Source organism: Rattus rattus, chromosome 4 (genome assembly GCF_011064425.1).
Source record: "Rattus rattus isolate New Zealand chromosome 4, Rrattus_CSIRO_v1, whole genome shotgun sequence".
In the NCBI taxonomy this organism is placed as follows: domain Eukaryota; kingdom Metazoa; phylum Chordata; class Mammalia; order Rodentia; family Muridae; genus Rattus; species Rattus rattus.
This window is the reverse complement of record NC_046157.1, coordinates 152,833,604-152,847,887: the sequence shown is the minus strand read 5'-3', so window position 1 is coordinate 152,847,887 and position 14,284 is coordinate 152,833,604. Positions and strand designations below refer to the sequence as shown.

General features: G+C 43.2%; 1 protein-coding gene across 1 annotated transcript; it reads right to left on the bottom strand.

Annotated features, from left to right (window-relative positions):
- Positions 1–5,677: 5,677 nt before the first annotated feature.
- On the bottom strand, positions 5,678–11,907 carry Mrpl44 (mitochondrial ribosomal protein L44). Its single transcript, XM_032901446.1, has 4 exons — positions 11,640–11,907; positions 9,681–10,149; positions 8,355–8,533; positions 5,678–7,089 (listed from the first exon to the last, which is right to left on the bottom strand). The coding sequence occupies exons 1-4, from the start codon at positions 11,816–11,818 to the stop codon at positions 6,918–6,920; spliced, it is 999 nt and encodes a 332-aa protein (XP_032757337.1). The 5' UTR covers positions 11,819–11,907; the 3' UTR covers positions 5,678–6,917.
- Between the last annotated feature and the right edge of the window lie 2,377 nt (positions 11,908–14,284).

Genomic DNA, 14,284 nt, shown 5'->3' with positions numbered 1-14,284 from the left:
GATGCCCGGGAATGGTATAACTAGGTCATACAGTAGATTTATTTTTAACTTGGAGAATCCTCCACATTGATTTCCAGAGTGATTGGACCAATCTGCAATCCCACCAATCCCCAACCTCTTCAGCATTTGCCAAACCACTTTCCCCTTCTCTCTTGTGTCTTGAGGAAAGAAACTAACGTGATTTAAATAAGAAGCTTGCTAAATAGAAGTCACGGTTCTCCATTATACCCACCAAACCGTTGACTAACGCCTGCAAACGTGATTAACTGAACATTGTGTGGCAAAATAGGAGTGAACCCCTAGCAGACCAGCCTCCGTCTGGAGTCAGTGAGCCCAGCTCTAAGCTAAAAGATGTGACAAGCTGAGGAACAGGCCCTTCCAGGATGCCACAACTGTCTTAGAGCCAAGAACTGAATCCTCGTGGCGACCCATCAGGCTCCTCTTAAACATCTCTATATGCTCAATTCATCAGTGTGGTCAGCTGAGCATTCTCTACCTGTATAGAGGAAGCATCTTCAGCAAGCTATTCTCAGGCTTTAAAATGACCTCACATGAGGTCTTCTGCACATGACCTCATCTTGCCTGCAGAGAAAGGATGAGAACAGATCAAGCTTACTAGAACATTTTGCAATTTTAATATACCAGGACCCTGGCAAAAAGGCACTCTGTGAATAATCAATCAAGTCATGCGTGTCTTTCCTCAATGGCAGGGACAGTTAAATGTGTAGTTTTTAGCTTTCTCTATTATTTTTTCTCCAAGGACAGCTTTCCTAAATCACTAGTTTTGTATTGGTAGTGAATGGCAGGCAGCTGAATAACACAAGTATCAGTGGTAAATGCAAACACCACCAATTGAGCATTCTGTTTTCAGAAGTTTATGCCTCTGGCTGTGAGTTGTTTTAACTTATTTTTCTTTTTGTTGTTGTTGTTGTTCTTTTGAAACAGGGTCTTACTGGTGTAGCCCAGGCTGGCTTTGAACTTGTGAACTTCAGCATTTCTCATTTTGAGTGCTGGGATCTGATTAGCCACAATCAGTTTGTGCTTTGTGATAAAGACTTTGGGGAAGAGGGGTAAGAAATGGAGAGGGAGGACAATGGAGTCTTCCAGAGTTGGCAGGCCTCCAACTTGTATTGCCAAGGCTAGCCTTGAACTCATATCTGCCGTCTTCTGACTGCTGCGACGACAGTCTCACACTACCACTCCTTGCTAGAAGCTTTTGACTCTATGGATTTTCTTCTGATGTTGGAGGGGGTGGAGGGTGTTCTTAGCTTGCAAGATGAGAATAAATCAAGCCATCCTCAGTTTTCTGCTGTGAGCCATGGACTTCCTGTGTTCTCATACCCAAAGTGAAGAGCCGTGGATCCTGGGTCTTCAACTCCAAGGGTTGTAGGTCTTTGCAAACTGAGGATTGGAGAGATGGTACAGGATATCTGAAAGGGGCTGGAAACAGCAGACATCAGAATGCAGGTCTCAAGAGCGCATGATGTCTGAGAGGATGTTCCAGTAGAAGAGTAAATAAAAAATCTTCAAAAACAATTTTTATTTTCAGCATTCGTGTGGTTTCTCCTTTTCCCAGTGGAAAGGGGGATGAAAACCCAAACTCTCACATCTTGTCATCAGAGATGAAGTTGAAGTATGCACGGCGCACATCAGATTCCTAACTACAGCATCCTGAGAGGAAGCCCGCAGTGGGCTAGCTCGGGCAGACACTTCCATAGTTGTAAAGCTGTGTGGGGCCTGGAAGTCATGTGACATAATCATGTCCTTTTCTTCCTTTCCAAAAGGAGGACAGTGGTCGCCACTAGGTTTGTGACATCCGAAGTTTGTGCTGCAGCTCTGGAGCACCATCTTGTGGTCAGGATCAGACAAGGACTCTAAAAATAGCTCTTCCTTTGTGCCTTCCTTAACCAGAACTATAGTACCTAAGACGGTGAGAGTAAGGCTCTCCATTTTATGTCTGCATATAGTAAAATGTAGTAAAATATGCACACGTAAATGCATGTGTGAATACGCAAGATAACGTGACTTATGTATTCTTAGAGGTTTCAGCTTCTGTTTTTGGTGTAGGCTTTCAGGCTTAAAAAAGCAAAGTGAGAAAAAATAGGAGAGTCTAAGTATAATAGATGACGCTTTCTCCAGTGCCAAGCCAACAGTCTTTATAGCTTAATGATTCCCTTATGCTTATGGGGTTTTTTGGGGGGGTGGGGGGAGGGACAGATCAAGACAGGGCTTCTCTGTGAAGCCCTCACTATCCTGAAACTTGCTCTATAGACCAGGGTGACCTCAAACTCAGAGAAGTCTGCCTGCCTCTGCCTCCCAGGCGCTGGAATCAAAGGCCTGTGCCCTGACACCACCCTGTCCCCTTATATTCTTACGATTGTCCATACAAGGTGGCAAAGGCATTGGTCAAAGAGCCAGCTCTCCAGGTGATGACTGGATGAACTTAGTCACGCGCTCTACCCAACCTCCTTGAAGCCGGCATGTTCCTCTTGCCCATGCCTAAAGTTTATTCTTCAGGGGTCAGGAAAAGTCGTGCAGAGATGGATCCACGCCTTCAGTGACTTTAAGTGATGGAACTGTGGAGACACGCTGGTTTCCCCACGTTCCAGCCCATAGATGAATTTCAGTGGTTTTAAAACCAAGGCCTAACAATTTAAGTTCAAAGATTTTTACTCAGAAGCGTGTTGAAAGTATATTCCTTATGCAAAATAATATTTTTACTTACAGGCTGTCTTATGTACTAAAGTTACATTTGTTCCTTGTGTCGATCTATCCATACACAGGGTTTAGAAGCTTGAAAGCTGAAGGGAAGTGTCACAAGCCAGCTTTTCCCCCCAAACTGCTTCCTTCTGCGTCTCTCTGCATTCAGCCAATATCAAGCACATGGAAGTAGACCAGGAATTCCCTAACAGCCTGGGAGTGTGGTCTCAAACCTTCCTAATACCATGACCCTTTTACATAGATCTTCATGCTGTAATGATTCCCTCGACCATACAATTATTCTCATTGCTAATTCATAACTGTGCTTTTGAAACTGTTATGAAACATAATGTAAATATTTCTGCAGATAGAGGTTTGGCAAAAGGGTCTCCAACCACAGGTTGAGAACCACTGTTATAGAGCAAAGAACAGGGAGGGAGGCTAAGAGAAGGAATACCCACGTGTCGTTATGCTTTCCAGTCATCTCCATAGCCATTATCACTTGTCATGGCACCAGAAGGCATGGCATTGGAAGCATGCAGATTGCGTCATAATGAAATTAGAGACAGGTAATCATTCCACCCTAAGTGAACAAGTGTACCCAAGGATAGGCAAGGTGAATGTGGGTAGGAATTCAGAGAAGTCAACAGGTGCCACTGGGGATTGAATTCTCAGTCAGCCTTGTAGGCTAAAGTCTTACTATCCTAAACAAGAAGTCAGAAAAGGATTGCCAGAGTTTGCCAGTGAAATCGCCAAAGACTACAAAGAGTGCTTAAAGAAACCGCAGCAGATTCTCGGTAGAGGCTGGCATTGTGCTCACTCTGGGTGGGTGTTTAACATGCTTGTTTCTTGTGTTACATGATATCGCTGACTCCATGGTGCCACAGACACACTTTTGTGACGCTTACTCATGAGATGTCAGGCATAAGGACATCTGCACTGCTGGGTCTGTTATCCCTGTGGTTAACTAAAACTCAAGTTAAAGCTCAAAAAGCAAAACAGCAAAGCAAACAAACAGACAGACAACTAAAATGAGAGAAAAACAGAAACAGTGAACCAAGAAGATGAGTTACAGGCCAGCCTTGGCTACTACCAGGATTCAACAAATTAAAACTCAACATTTTACTAAACCCACTGATTTAGCCAACTAGATTCTTCACAAGTGTCCTCTTGGAAACAGTCTGTTAGCCATGATACTGTGTCTGTTACATAAAACACAGGTTCTAGGGGTTGAGGATTTAGCTCAGCGGTAGAGCACTTGCCTAGCAAGCGCAAGGCCCGGGGGTCGGTCCCCAGCTCCAGGAAAAAAAAAAAAAAAAAGACACAGGTTCTACCTTTCTGGCCAGTCTCAGCAAGAGGATTTGACTTTCTGGCTGATTGAGATGTGAGTGAGCAGAGGATGAGGCCGCTGAGGCAGCTGCCTTCTCCACCCCTCTGTTTGAGGCCTTCCTTGCTCAAAACAGACCACAGCTTTAAAATATATTGTCTCTCATCCCAAAGGTGTTTCTTTCTAGCTTCAGAATGAATGCTGGGTACTCTTCTGTCACAGGTCTGGGGACTCATGCTGTTACTTTCAAAGTGGGGCAGACCAGAAACCAGAAACAATACAAAACAAACTCAAGGTTTTATGAGTCAGGGACAGAATGGTACTGCAATCTCGCTCTGGCCTGCAGTCATTCCCTACCCTTGGGATCTCTGTCAAATGAACTTAGAAGAAACGCAGGGCTTCATGTAGAAGACAGACATGGATTATTACAGAATACAACAGAGGCTACTATGGAAGAAAATACTCTCACAGGTGACTGACTAATGAGACCATAATGATGACACTGTATCTATTAAGAGGCTATATACTGTATCTTATAAATAAATAAGAGGCTATATACTGTATCTTCGAGTGTCTGGAACAGTTTTCCTGAGGTGTATTTTCTAGTTTATATGAGCAACAGATCCTTTTGATTAACTCTTGCTGTATGTAGGGGGTGGGAGGGAATGTTGTCTCTGTCCTGAGAGAGGCCTCTACTAGATAGTAACCTTAGACATTTAGGTCAGTGTACAGTAATGTCTCCACTCAATGCCAGATCTATGACTGGATTCTATTTTTTTTTTTAAAAACCAAAAATCAAATAACAGTACAGGTGAAAAAGCAAGAAAAGGTTTTAAAGCTATTAGAATAACTGGGTTTTATCAGGTGGAAATGGGTTTCCCTCTGTGGGCCCTATCCATGCACTGAAATTTCTTCTGTTTCAATAAGCACTTGAAAGCTTACTAGTTGGGCTGGAGAGATGGCTCAGTGGTTAAGAGAACTGTCTGCTCTTCCAAAGGTCCTGAGTTCAATTCCCAGCAACCACATGGTGGCTCACAACCATCTGCAATGGGATTCAGTGCCCTCTTCTGGTGTGTCTGAAGATGGTGACAGTGTACTCACATATAGTAAATAAATATTTAAAAAAAAAAAAGAAAGCTTACTAGTATTTCCTTCCCTCCTCTTTACCTATCAATTTTTCCCACACAAAATTTGCATTGTTGAAGATACAGGTAGGTGTGGAAGCTGGTGAAGCAGGGGTCCTGGGAGAGCAGGCTGTGTCCTTCTGTAAATTAGCCCATCTTGTATAAAAGTTTCCAAGACTATAGCTAGTCCTGAGAGACTCCATTATTTTAAAAGATGTAAATTTTTTTTGTTTTTTAATGCATAGGAACATGTACTTTTGGGCACATGCATGTAGTACTTAAGGAGGCTAGAAGAGGGTGTCAAATACCCTAGAATTGGTTGTGAGCCACTTCATGAATGTTGGGAACCAACATGGGTTCTCTACGATAGCAAGCGCACTTAGCTGCAGAGCCACCTCTCCCTGCAGATTTCTCTGCAGATTTCACTGCATTTTGAGGACTGAGTATGACTGCACACCTGTATGAACATGAATGTCATCATCTGTCTGGCACCACCACGCACACAGAAGATAGCTTATTCCTGCAAACAGAGAAGTCACCGTTTATTAGGAGTGAATTAAGACACTAGGGGCATATTGACATATTAAAATCCTATCAGGGATACCAGACCCAAGAACCTCCTGGGCACACTCAGGACGGACAGCCAACGTGGGACTCTACTTGGGTGGGTTATGAACAGCTCCCTCTCCTAATGCACTTGGCAGTCTAGCTCCTTTACCTACATGTACTACACCCACACACTCCCATCTCTGTACAATGCACCCAAGCACGCCTCTTAGGAACTCAGCTCCTCCTTCTCTTGGACCCCTTAATGGAGAACCCCACCATCATCAAGACTACTGTCTTCCCTCACATGGCCTGCTGCTCCCTGCAGGCTATTTTGATCTTTCCTACTGTTTTAATAAAATTTCCTTGCAACTTTGCAATCAGGATGAGCTTTTACTTGAATACTGAACAAAACACTAAGAACCTGGAAACACCCAGTCCAGACACCACCCTGGACTACTGGTACACACTAGACAAAGGAAAGTGGCCAGCCAGTAGGATGTGCAGCCTTTTAAAGAGGCAGCCAGCCCATGGTGCCTAGGCGAGAAGGGGAGTGGGTGAACAAAAACCCTGAACTCATCCTATTACTCTTCGGGGACTCAAAGTGGCCCAAATCAACTTCAAACCCAAAGAACTCACCTGGAAGATGCTAGGAAGTGGCAGACACTTTTTTGCTACAGTGGTCCCCACACCTGGCATCAAGGACCAATAGGCAGAGGACTCCCAACTGTCCTGGGCTCAGCTCCATACCTGATGGTGATGTAGCCTGAATTGTCATCTGCACTCGCTTAACTGTCCTCCTGTTCCTTCTACTGGACCCAGCCTTGCCCTCACCCTGTACCTCTGTCTCAAACCTGTGACACTCACAGCCACAGCTGCTTCTTCAGCCTTTCCTGCACCACCATGAAAAGGGAGGAAATCTCAAAGAGTAGCTTTTTATTCATATTACAATGAACTTTGCATATGACATGTATTTAACTGTACTGCAAAGCTGGAGGGAATAAAATATATCTAACTGTACAAATCATACAAAGTAATAAACCAGTAGTAAGAGAAACAGGAAAAAAATGAAACAAATACCCGTCACCTGATAAACTCCTGTTTAATTGTAGGGCACAGTGAGAGCAATGAGACATTGCTCCCGTATTCTGAGCTGTTCGCCTCCGGCACTGTCTCTCTGCTGTGCTCAGTGGTGATGACGTCACACACACCCTTGCTGCCTAGCTGGCAATGCTGGTTTTCTCTGTTCTTGAGCTCTCTTTGGGCTTGGAGTAGTCCCAGGGCCGCCTGTTCTCCGTGAATCCGTAAAGCTTCCTGAGCGCCACTCGTGCCGCTTCTTCCTCTGCAACAAGTACAGTTTCCCCAGGTCCCTCTGCGATCAGCCTTTTGTCACTGGGAAGAAAACAGACAGTGACCTGATGCCAGGAAGAGAGAGTACATGGTGCAGTTATGCCTTCCATCCCATTCCATATAAACACAATAACCTCTGAGGCCCAGTTCCTCCAAGGCACAGCAGAAGGTGGCACGAGGATCAGGAGTTCACGAGGACTACAGCTGGGTGTGGTGGCACACTCCTTTGACGCCAGCATTTGGGAGGCAGAGGCAGAGGCAGGCAGATCTCTGGGTCTGAAACAACTAGGTCTACATGGCAAGTTCCTTGGACTAGAAAATCCTCATACAAAGACTGGAAAAATATTTGCAGAAAATTTAATGTATGTATCTTAGATACTCAATGTCCACATCTACCACTCTAATTGAATGTGATCGATAAATCATGTGCGCTCTCTCTCTCTCTCTCTCTCTCTCTCTCTCTCTATCTCTTTCTCTCTGGAAAGCATTCTATCTTTCAGCTACAGCTCTACCCCACTTTAAGACCTGAAATCAACTTCAGACAGGTTTGTTTTTAACAAAACTAAAAGGCTCTAAATGTGCAGACACTCTGACAGACAGCAGAGCTCCTATCTTCCACTATGAGGCTCAGCTTGGCTGCTGCCAAGAACAAATCAAGATAGAAATAAAACTTTTATTTTTTCATATAGAAAATATAAGATGAGCTTATATCCCATGAAATTCTACAGCAAACAGCTGTCCGGAAGTGACGCAGCAGGAGCTGGAGGGAAGACTCAGTGCTTAAGAGCAATGGCTGCTCTTGCAAAGAACCCAGGTTTGAATCCCAGGACGAACCCAACAGCTGACAAACATTGTAACTCCAGTTCCAGAACTGACACCTTCTTCTGGCCTCCATATGCATGTGGTGCACACATACCTCAGGCCAACACTCACATACATACAATCTTCAGAAGTCACTATTATCAAAACACAGATTACTTATCTTCTATCAATAGCAGAAAAACAAAAAACCCACCACCACCACCACTACCAATAACAAAAACCAGATAATGACCGTATCCACCCCACCCCACCAGAGTCTCGCTGTGTAGTTCTGGGTGGCCTCTCTATAGACAGTCTGGCCTCAAACTCAGAGATCTGCTTGCCTCTACCTCATAAATGCTAGCCTACATTAATGACATGTACCCCCACGCCCAGCTCAGAGATAGGATTTTAATGCTATTAGAAGTAACACTTAACAACTGTGAGTCTATATCTTTAAGGCCTCCAATCAAAGTTAAAAAGTGAAGAATGAATTTTTCACTAACCAGTATAAGCCAACAAAATATAAAGGCAAAGCAGTTGTGCTTCCAGACTGCCTGGTGAGTCTGGACTCAGGAGCTGAGATGTTTCTCTTCTTCAGCTCCTCTACGAGGAGTCCCATGGGATTTACGATGGTCCACATCTCAAAGAGCTCTTTCCCTGTCATTTGTGTAATTAAAAAGTCCTGTGGACAAAACGACATTTAAATTAGAACATAGAATATTATGGCCAGAATTCAAATTCTATTTTTACAATAAAAACCGATAGGCAATGAGTGTCAGGTGTACATATTAAATATATAGAGCCCGAAAGGAAAATGCTCGAAATCTGACCTTTTGCACTAAAGCGTTGCTTGAAAAAGTTGAGATTATAGAGTATTTTCAGTTTCTGGCTTTGGAATTCCAGTTTGAGCTTCTCCCCCGTGGGCTCACACACGCAAGGCCAGCACACAGTCTACCAGAGTTAAACCCAAATGATCCTGGGTTGCTGTTTGTTTATATTTTTAATAAAAATCATAGTAGAATTTTAAATGTTTCAATTTCAAACCTTGAGAAAATGATGTCAAGCAATACGACCTATGAAAATTATTCAGAAGACAGACTCCTGCCTTAGAATTCAAGAGTCAAATCACTGAAATTCAAAGTAGAAACCTGTGTATCTGTCTCATTACTAAGGACACACTCGCGAGGACATGCCTTTCCTCCATGTCGGACTATACACAAACATTTTCTCCTTAAAAAATAAACCAAACAAAAACAAAAAACTTAAAAAAGCTAAAAATAGGGGTTGGGGATTTAGCTCAGTGGTAGAGTGCTTGCCTAGGAAGCGCAAGGCCCTGGGTTCGATCCCCCAGCTCCGGAAAAAAAAAGAACCAAAAAAAAAAAAAAAGCTAAAAATAACTTAAATCTGCAGAACTCACAACGCAGCATTTATTATTTGCTTTCCAGGGTATTGGCAAAAGAAAACTGAAATAACAACCACAAAGTTACCATAAAAAGTTTGGGCTGGGCTGGAGAGATGGCTCAGCAATTAAGAAAACTGACTGCTCTTCCACAGGTCCTGAGTTCAATTCCCAGCAACCACATGGTGGCTCACAACCATTTGTAATGAGATCTGATGCCCTCTTCTAGTGTGCCTGAAGACAGTTCAGTATATTCATATACATAAAATAAATAAATCTTTAAAAGAAATAGTTTTGAATCTTTGTAAGTTTTGGCGGGTAGGAACATTCTGTTCTACCAACATCTAGCAAAGGAATGCATGAGAAAAAGACACTTCTCCCTCTGTCTACATCGAGCAGGTCTGGACAAGTGCTAATAACCATTACCCACCCTGATGAACAGTGCAGCCCTCTCAGGACCACTGCTCTGGAGCAGGGCTCCAATCACTGCAAAGAAAGTCCGACGTAACACAGGCTGGGGGACAGGAAACTCCGCACTGAGCGTCAACTGCTCCACAGCCAAGTTACTGGCCACGTGACAGACAACTGCCTCACCAGTAAGAAAGTTAACTAGACTCTCAATGCCTTCGGTGGGCAAGTTTGGAAACTCGTCTTCAAGAAACTGTGTGAGGCACCGATGTGAAAAAGACAGCCCTTGCTCAAACAGTTCTTGATTGTCCTTAAGACTCAGAAGAGCGGCTTCTTTGTCTATGCCCAGGTTCTGACGTTTCGCCTCTTCACTTTTGATGTAGCAGCTATTGACAAATGCTGTTTTGAGAAGGTCCAACGAAAAGGCTTCTTGTAACCGGGACCCAAAGGCTTGTATCTCCGCATGGTAATCCCAGTTTGGCTTCTCTGAGCTGAGGAGGTAGAAACAGTAAGAGATGGTAAGGAGAAGGGCATGGTACCACGTACGACTGTGCTGTAACTATTACACAGAAGAACGCAATCATTTTATTTTTCTTTTATTGTCGGGTTTTGACAGTGTAGATACAAAAAAAGAATTCAGGTGAACACTGACAGTTCTTTATCAGTCTCCATAAATGTGCATTAATTTTTTCACTTTGGCTTCATTGCCATATTAAAGAGACTGTTCACATCAGATTAGGCTGCTCCTCTAGCTTTTAAGTTCCTTCCGTCTGCTCTAACTGTGAAATAATGCTTTCCACCTGTGTATGAACAAATTATAACTATATAGATTCAGGCCACAAACTAAAAGTAATTCTATTTAGCTTATATCCTATTTATTTAAATCTCAGAAATGTCCACTTGAATTTCCAGTTACATAAGCTAGTATCAGTATTCTAAGTGTTTTGAAAGTTCATAACCATGGGTGAGAGTTGAGGCTGTTGTAATTCAGCAGTAGAGTGCCTATCTAGCAGACACAAAGGCCTGGTGTGGGCAGGTACACTATACAGTCACACACAGACAAGAATTAAAACATCTTTTCCTAGAGAAAAATATAGCCAAAACAAAACCCTTTAAAGTTAAGAGAGAGAAGAAAAGTAGAGAGATCTAAGTTGAAAATCTAAATTTGTTTTCTATAGTTTTTCCCAATTTTAATTCATGAATCTTAAAATACCCACCTGTCTACTGGGCAAGGGAATGAAAATTAAGACATGATTCTGAGTTTTGCTTATTAAGCCACAATTCTTTGTAATAGAAGGTGTGTTCTCACTGGTGTTAGTGTGAACCGAGATCAATACTCTCCTGGAGGGCAATATTAATCAAAATTTCAGCTCAGGAATAACTAGCTAGAGCAGTTTCCGTTTCACGTGTGTACTAACAATCTAACGAAAGTCAAATGCCAGTGCAACTGTAAGAATGAAGTCGACCTTTGTGTACTTTTGTCCACAAAGACAGAGTAAACAGAATATGCAAGATGCAGGATCATATATGAGCATGATGCACTTAATAAAAACGTGTGGAGTTTTTTGTTGGTTGTTTTCATTAGTCCTCCCCCAGCCCTCAGGCAACAAGATTAATTAGATCAAAAACCTAAACTTTTACCCTCTTACTCCAGGCAGTAGACACAAAATTCAGTTTACACAGAACTAAATTTTTCTGCCCTGGTATGCAACGCTGTAGAATGAAGGATCCTATTCCTCTTAAAGGTACCCAATTGGCCTGAGATTAGGAAGGGACAAAATTGGGCCAATTCCAATTACAAGCAGTTACCCTCTGTCGGATCCCACTTATTTTCGGCTAATGAGATTCTGCAGGGGACAGCCCAGCCTCTGTCGCCCAGTTCCTCTGCCCCAGGCCGCTGGCGGACACGTCCCCACCGCAGTTGCAGGCAGGCAGCTGCAGCCCAGTGTCCTCAACTATTCGACCCTCCCGAGACGCCTACCGTCGCACCGGCGGCGGCGGGCAGCGTAGCAGGCGCCATCGCTCCAGCTCCTTCTGGAAGCGGAAGGCGGCACGGAATCCCTTCTTCACTCCCCGAACTGGAGGAACCAACGTAGGGGCGGCCGGAGCCAAGAGGCGGCGAGGGCCCTGCTGCAGCAGCCGGAATACAGCAGAAGCCATAGCAAGAACAGGGCAATGGAGAGCGGAAGGAAGACAGCCGGACCGGTGTAGTGGGAACGCGGTTCCCCGGAAACTGGTGCAGCAACAGAAAGAGGCCTCAGTGCTGCAGGACACCCAAGAAAGTGCGTGGCTAGCATAGTGCGCATGCGCAAGTGCTTCTTTCTGCCCATTCTATAAATGTGGGTGCAGAAATTACTGGGAGACAGTTGCTTGACCCTGTCAGTCTCTCTTGTGTTTATTTCTCATTAAAGCAAAAACAAAAACTAGTTTCGTTTTCGTTTTAATAAAAAAGGCAACAATGTCCCTGCAGTCACCCAGTTTAGACTCCAGGGTCTTTAGGTGTGCCTACTTTCACAGCTTGTTCTGGTTACTAAATTATTTTTTAATTTATTTCCTTCCTCTCTTTGGTTATTGTAATTGGTTTCCAAACAAGACTAGTATCTGTCTTCCTGCCCAGGAAATGTATTTTCACCTGCTTTGAAATACTGACCAAGACATGTTACTGCCCAGTTAGGGTGTTTATGCTAGGATTGTGCACCCTCGTTTGAGCTTTTTCAAGATGGAGAATCTGAATGGCTATAAACGAGCTTCTAACAGATATCTGGTTAAAGCAAATTTTCTAAAACAAATCAAAATAATATTAAAAGCACTGAAAATTCGTGGACCATCAGATAAGTGGATTCCAAGAAACCACAGGGAATTTTCATTTCTGCAACATAACATTTATTGGTAGAATTAATCTGAAGCTGGTTGATGTAACTGATGAACCAGCCTGTCTCATCTTTGACTTGAAAGCCATCTTACAATAAAGACAAACTACTTTTGTACCTGTTTATGATTAAATCTCTGTTTCTCAAAGACTAGGCTATACCCCACCAGTCACCTTAGCTACAGATGGTTCTGTACTGCCTGTTCCAGGAATAGCAACCATGCATTTGTTTCAAAAGGTTATCATAACCACATGTTGTTATGACCACTTTGCAACCACATCTTTGTTTCAGGAGGTTATTACAACCAACTTCTTGTGCTTGTGTTTTGTGTCTGTAACTCTGCCTATTTGCCTGCCAAATCCCACATCTGGAAACCCCCTACTCTGGACTACAAAAAAAACTCTTATCTTCCCTAGATCTAATGCTGATCTCTTGAACCGCACCTTCACTGAGAGGCAGCCAATGTACACAAATTTTAAAGATTTGCTTTAATTAATAGCTTTCTTTATTTAATTTGGCCATAATGATTTGAGTTGGGGGTCTTTCTCCTCATATCTGTGGGATTAACAGTAATCAAGTTTAATAAAGTTAAGGAAGAAGACCCACACACATCGAGGGTTCCCCTTCAGATCCCAGATTAGGAACAAACCACACCCAAACACCTGTTTTCACAGAGCGATACTTTATTAAGTGGAGAAGAAAAATTAAAGTTGCTGCTTTCTGACTCAGGCAGAAAAACAGTAGCAAATGTTGCGGTTTAATTTTTAAGAATAAAAAAAGAGAGGGCTGTGTTAGGGTGGATGATGTATTTTGATTGGGCATTTTAATTAGGTGAGCCAAAGGGGGCTTATGATTGCCGGACTCCAATACTTAGATAGCTGGACCTTGGTGGCCAGTCTCAGGAGGAGGAAGTGGACAAATAAGGGAATAGACTAGCTATAGGAATGTGGCGGCCAGCTTTAGGAATGTAGTCTAATGGGTTTAACAAGGCAGAGGGAATGGAGAAGGGCAGGCCTGCCAGAGCCATGCTGCCATAGTCCCTTCAGTTAAAGTGCTGTGTCTCTATGTGCAGAGGCTCTCGGCAACAACAGCTACAAAAATAACCTGTAATGGCTCAAGCATTTTCTCCACTAATGCCCCACAAGAAGCCCAGAATTAACATCTGTGTTCAGCTTGCTGTCATTCCACCGGTGTAATCACTTAAGACTAGTAAAGGCTTATTTGGTGTGCTGGCTATTCTTGGTTGTCAACTTGCCTACATATGGAATTAACTAAAACCCAAATGGCCGGAGGCATCTGTGAGGGTTTTTTTTTTTCCCTAATTAAGTTATTTGAAATGAGAAATTCCACTTCCAACCCAGAGTTTTGAGGTGGGAAGATGCACCATTAATCTGCCCCATACCTTCTGCTGGAAGCCTGTAGAAAGGACATGGAAGAAGGATGTTTGCTTTCTTTGTCCACTTGCCGGTGCTCTTGCTGGCAAGTTGATCTTTTCACAGCATTAGAGCCCACTTTTTTGGGATTTCGGCATATGCTGAAGACCAGCTGAGACATCCAGCCTTGTGGATTGAATACCTTTGGATTCTTGGACCTTCTGTTTGTAGGCAGCCACTGTTGCATTAGCTGGACCACACCCTATAAGCTATTCTTATAAATCCCCCTACTCTATTATAGAGAGATTTCATTCTAAGTTCTGTTGTAAGTGTTTTGTTTTGTTTTTGTGTTTTCTTGAGATTTCGGTTCATGATCAGGCACA

What these genes read in the sequence shown, in the direction of transcription:
- Mrpl44 (XM_032901446.1), bottom strand. Translation starts at nt 11,818, where the DNA reads ATGGCTTCTGCTGTATTCCGGCTGCTGCAGCAGGGCCCTCGCCGCCTC. An exon ending in CCGCCGCCGCCGGTGCGACG is followed by an intron (nt 10,150 to 11,639) that starts GTAGGCGTCTCG and finishes CTACCTCCTCAG; the next exon opens with CTCAGAGAAGCCAAACTGGG. An exon ending in TATTTTGTTGGCTTATACTG is followed by an intron (nt 7,090 to 8,354) that starts GTTAGTGAAAAA and finishes TTTTCTTCCCAG; the next exon opens with TGACAAAAGGCTGATCGCAG.